Genomic DNA, 6026 nt, shown 5'->3' on the forward strand with positions numbered 1-6026 from the left:
TTGGCTTTGTTGATTTCAGATCAATGTTTATCTTGTATAGGTATATTTGGGATGAATGTGTATGTATTCGGTGATGTTAGTTTGGTGTATAAGTTGCGTGCTTTCCTTCCATGTATGAAAATCGATTCAAGATTATGTGATGTAATCTCTTTCTCTTAATTTCTTTCTTTCTTTCTTTCTTTCTTCTCTCTCTCTCTCTCTCTCTCTCTCTCTCTCTCTCTCTCTCTCTCTCTCTCTCTCTCTCTCTCTCTCTCTATCTATCTATCTATCTATCTATCTATCTACTTATCTCTCTCTCTCTCTCTCTCTCTCTTTCTCATTCTCTCTCTCTCTCTCTCTCTCACTCTCTCTTCTCTCTCTCTCTCTCTCTCTCTCTCTCTCTCTCTCTCTCTCTCTCTCTCTCTCTCTCTCTCTCTCTCTCTCTCTCTCTCTCTCTCTCTCTCTCTCTCTCTCTCTCTCTCTCTCTCTCTGAAACAAAATCGGAATTACGTAATGCAACCCCTCCCTTTCTCTTCTTCTTCTTCTTACTCCAACTTTTCCCTCTCCCTGTTTCACTTCGTCTCTTCATCTCACCCGGTATTACTCATCCCCTCTTCTTCCTTTTCCCTCTCGCTCGTCTTCTCCTCTTTCCACTCACTCACCTCCTCTTCCTTTTCACTCTCTTCTCCCCCTCTCAATCTTTCTCTCTCTCCCTCTTTCTCCCTTCTCCTTCTCTCTCTCTCCCACACACAACCCGCTCTCACTTGCTCCCTTCTCTCTCTCCCTACGCTCCCCTTCCCCCTACCTTTCTCACCCCCTCCCCCTCCCTCTCCCCTTCCCTTCTCTCTCTCTCTTTCCACTTTCGTTCTCACAATTACTCACCCCCACCACCATCACTCACTCCCTATCACCCCCATTACCACCATCACCCCCACTACCACCATCACCCCCACTACCACCATGACTCACTCCCTCCCTCTTCCACAGGCTTCCTCCTCCTCCACCACCTCCTCCTCCTCCTCCTCCTCCTCTTCCTCCTCCTCCTCCTTCTTCCTCCGCGCCTCGCCCGGCCGCTCCTCGCCCCGACGAAGGATGCCCCGACTCGCCATGGCCACGGATCTCCTCGTCGTCGGTGCTCTCGTCGCGTCGCTCGTAGCCAGGACGAGGTGTGCGGCGAGCCCCCTGCCCCTGAGGGTGTCCCCCAACGCCCCCCACAACGAGCGGCTCGAGGCGGCGAGGACACTGCTCAAGGAGTCGCCTCTGATCGACGGGTGAGTTCGAATGGGGGGGGGGGGGTAGGGGGGGTTAGAGGGGGTGAGAGGGGGTAGGGGATAAGGGGGGGGGGGATAAGGGGGGGAGGGGGTGGATGGAGGAGGGGGAGGGGGGAGGGGGAAAGGGGGTGTAGGGGGGGGGGGGAGGGGGAAGGAGGGGTTAGGGGGGGTGGAGGCTCATGGGGGTGGAATCGGAAGTGGAGGGTGGGGGGGAGGGGGATCGGTGGGAGGGGAGGATGGTGCGGGGGACGGGATAGCGAAGGTGGGTATGTAGGGGGAGGGGGCGGGGTGGGTGTGGGGGAGGGGGAGCGGGATCGGGAGGTTAGCGGTAGGGGGGCAGGAGGTGGCCTTGGGTGGCGGCAATGAGGGCCTGGGGCAGCGCGGATGGGACGTAGGGGCCCGGGGAAAGAGTTGTTAGTGGACCGAGAGTGGGGGGAAGAGGAGTGAGAGGGTGGGTGGTGGGTGGAGGTTAAGGGGGAGGTGGGAGGGAGAGTGAAGGGGGGTGAGAAGGTGGGGGGAAGAGGGTGAGAGGGTGGAGGGTGGATGGAGGGTAGGGGGAAGGGGGTGAAAGAGTGTAGGGTGGGTGGAGGGGTAGGGGGGTAGGGTTTCAGGGGGTGAGACGGGTAGGGTGCGGGTAGGGGGAAGGGGGAGTGGTGTAGGGGGCCAGAGGGGTGAAGGGTGGGTGGGAGGGTAGAGGAAGGGGAGTGGGGTTTGTGTTTGTTTTTTGTTGTTGTTGTTGTTTTTAGCATTGTCGTTGTTGTAGTAGTAGTTCTTGTTGTTATTGTTGATATTATTATCATTATTAAATTTTTATGAAACTTTACTATTTTTGTTCAATATTATCTTATTCATCCCTTATATTATCATTAAATGTCAAAAAATATATGATATTTTTCTTTATAATTCCCTTTTTCCTCACCCCCTTCTCTCCCTCTCTCAATCTCTCTCTCCCCTCCCCCCTCCCCCCCCTCCCCCTATCCTCCGCTTCCCGCTTTCCATTCCCTTCTCTCTCTCTCTCTCACCCTCTCCCCTCCTCCTCTCTTCACCACTCGCCTGACCCTCCCATTGCACCGCTCACATCCTTGCCACCCTCCTACTGATAATAACCACCCTTCCCTCCCTCCCTCCTCCCCCTCCTCCCACCCTCCTCCCCATCCTCCTCCCTCCCCTCCCCTCTCACCTCCCTCCTCCCCTCCTCTTATCCTACCTCCTCCCCTCTTACCCACCTCCCACCCCCCCTCACAGATTCGTCCCCATCCCTCGTCCATCCTAAGTACGCCCACCCTCCTTTTACGACCCCTTGTAGCCTAAGGGTCAGAAACCAGCCTCAGCGCAGTCGTAATAATGTGAGGGTTTTAGCACCGTCACTCGGACTCCGGTGACGTCACGCAGGGACATTAAAGCAACCTGCATAATGTGTCTGGTCCAGGCGCCCGTTACGTAGAGCGTGCTAGTCGTTCGTCTCCGAGGCTTTTAGTGAACCTCCGCTCTTGCCCATGACTGCTTATGTTGGTCGTCGTATCATTGCAAGGGGTTATTTATTTGCTTGTCCTGTTTTTTTTGTTTTGTTTTTTTTTGTTTTTTTTGTTGCTGTTTTGCTGATCTTTAGTTTGTTGGTGTTTTTTTTTAAGTCGTGGTTTGTTTTTATTATTGTTGGTTTAATTATTTTTTTAATGTTTTATGTTATTGCATTATGTTATTATTATTTCATTGTTATTATCTTTATATTTCTAATCGTTATTATTCACTGATGATGATATTATTATTAGTATTATCTTTTTATCATCATCATTATCAGTGTTATTATCATTATTGATTTCCTTACTACCACCATCATAACTTATATACATTATCATTATTACTTTTACTACTATTATAACCAGTCATTTTATTACTACTCTTATTATTATCATCATTACCATCATCATTACTATCACCATCACCAGAAAGATAGTGCAATACAAAAAAAAAAAAAAAAAAAAATTGTCCAGTCAATGATAATGATGACTCATCCACTCGAGTTGCAATTAAGGGTTTGTTTTGATCGCAATGAAGGAAATTTGAACAATATGAACCTCTTATGTCACAGATTTATATAGTTCAAAGGGCAATGTCTTTTTTTTTTTTTTTTTTTTTTATCTTGCGTCACTGCGGGTGCATGTTTGTTGATGGCATGGAATTCAGATAATATCATTAAATAAGAGATTTCATGCACAAAGACGCTTGTATATATGCGTGTGTGTGTGTGTGTGTGTGTGTGTGTGTGTGTGCATATGTGTGTGTGAAAATAAACACACAGACGTGTGTGTATCTGTGTATGTGTGTGTGTATATAAATGTATTCATATTATATATATAAAATATATATATAATATTTATATATAATATATATATATATATATATATATATAATATGGGAATATTTATATTATATAAGATATATATATCTATAGATAAATTATATATATATATTATAATATAAATTATATGTACATAAAATTATTATGTATGCATAATATATGGCATATATACTATATTATATATATATATATATAATTTAGACTTTATATCAATTTATATACTATATATATATATATAATATATATATTATATATATATATATATTTATATCTTTGTATATGTATATATAAAAGCCATATTCTAGGTGTCCTAAGAAATATACAGAAAATTCGACAAAGATTTTTGAACAGCTGGCGAAGGACGCGACAACGCCATTGACAATTCGCCCTTTTCGAAAGTCAAAATATTCTTCGATTCCTGGATATCCTCCCTCTCTCTCTCTCTCTCTCTCTCTCTCTCTCTCTCTCTCTCTCTCTCTCTCTCTCTCTCTCTCTCTCTCTCTTCCCCTCCCTCTCTCTCTCTCTCTCTCTCTCTCTCTTCTATTCTCTTCTCTTCCCTTCTCACTCACTCTCATCCTCTCTCTCTCTCTCTCTCTCTTTCTTCCTCTCCTTCACCGATTTCTCTCTTTCTCTCCTCCGTATGAAGTCTCTCTTTTTTTTCTTCTTCTCCCGTTTCCTCTCTTCGTCGGCTCTTTTTCTCTTTTCCTCTCTTTTCATCCTCTCCTTTCCTTTCCTTATATTATTTGCATCTCCTCTCCTTTCGATTCTTCACACACACACACACAAACCCACTCACACCTACAACCCCCCCCCCCCACACACACACCCACAACCACCCACACCCACAACCACTCACACCCACACTCACTCCCACACACACCCACACCCACACCCATACCTACACTCACTCCCACACACACCCACACCCATTCAAACCCACACCCACAACCATCACTCCCTCCACCCCCACACCCATACCTACACCTACACCCACACCAACATTCACCACAACACCCACTCACACCCACATACCCACACACCCACACCCACATACCCACACCCCCACATCCACTGACTGAAGACCCGAGACCCCCGTTCTATGTAAGGAAGACATAATATCTAGAAATAGTGATAGCGCGACCTGACCTCAATTTCCAGGCAACAATAAACCAGGTCACTTGTACTTCCTTGTATTTTTTTTTTTCTTTTTTTTTTGTAAGGTAATTTTTCCCTCGTCAAGGTCGGAATTCCCCTCTTGTGATTTGTGCCTTGAAGATGTGCGATATGGAGTGTCAACTGAATGGCGATTTTCTTCTATTTGTATACTGTATAATTTTGATGTTTTTTTTTTTCTTTTCTTTTCTTTTCTTTTCTTAATCTTTGGTGGTTTGGTTTTGTGTTTTGTATTTGTTTTCTTATCCTCTGAGACATAATTCAGTGACAGGGTTATATCATCGGCAAAAGCTTTAGTATCTCTCTCTTTCTTTCACTTACTCTCTCTCTCTTTCTCTCTCTCTCTCTCTCCCTCCCTCCCTCCCTCCCTCTCTCTCTCTTTCTTTCTCTCTCTCTCCCTCCCTCCCTCCCATCCCTCCCTCCTCCTCGTCTCTCCTCGCTCCTCCTTATCCATCCTTCCATGCTTTCCCTTCACTTTCCCCTTCTTCTTATTCCTCTCCCTCTTTCCTACCTTGGTTTCCTTATCCTTCCTCCTACCACCTCAACCAAACCCCTATATTTCCCATACATTCTCCTCCCTACTTTTCCTTACCCCTCCCTCCCTTCCTCCCCTTCCCCTCCTCCTCCCTCCTCCCTCACCCCCAACCCCCCATCCTCCCTTCCCCTCCCTCCTCCCCTCCCTCCCTCCCACCCTCCCTCCTGTCCACCCACCTGTCCTCCCTCTCTCTACCTCTCCTCTCTATCTATCTTCCTTCCCACACACCTCTCACCCTCTCTCTTCCCGTCTCTCTGTCTGTCTCCTTGTCTCCCATAATCATCTCCTTGACCAAGTGTTTACTCCGCCTCTTGAATGGCTGCGCTCAAAGGCACTGTTGGCACCGCGAGTGAATCATGCATGTGTGCAAATGAACGCGGCTTTTGTGAGAAGCACTGCATGACCGCTTCTGTGCAATGTCTCCTTTCATTAACGTGTTTATATAAAAAAAGAAAGAAAAAAATGTGGGTGGGTGTCTTTTTTGTGATTTTATTCTTAATTATGGTTTATTTTTATTCATTTTTTTGTTCTTTGTTGTTATGATCATCATGTGATTTATTTTTATTATTTGTATTGTTATTGATATTGCTATCAGTTTCATTGTTATTATCATTCATCTTTATTATTGTTGTAGTTAGGATTATCATTACATTTTCATTATTATAATTGTTATTGTTATTATTATCATTATCATCATTATGATTATTGT

General features: G+C 45.4%; 1 protein-coding gene across 1 annotated transcript in view; it reads left to right on the forward strand.

Annotated features, from left to right (window-relative positions):
* The first annotated feature begins 972 nt into the window (after nucleotides 1-972).
* LOC122256241 (dipeptidase 1-like) overlaps nucleotides 973-6026 on the forward strand; it is a 59885-nt gene continuing 54831 nt past the window's right edge. Inside the window, exon 1 of the mRNA XM_086547968.1 lies at nucleotides 973-1250. Coding sequence (XP_086404094.1) covers nucleotides 1072-1250 — 179 coding nt within the window. The 5' untranslated portion in view covers nucleotides 973-1071. The remainder of the gene's footprint in view (nucleotides 1251-6026) is intronic.

This window comes from Penaeus japonicus, unplaced genomic scaffold (assembly GCF_977035675.1).
Source record: "Penaeus japonicus unplaced genomic scaffold, GWHDUDI00000001_assembly GWHDUDI00000020, whole genome shotgun sequence".
Lineage (NCBI taxonomy): Eukaryota > Metazoa > Arthropoda > Malacostraca > Decapoda > Penaeidae > Penaeus > Penaeus japonicus.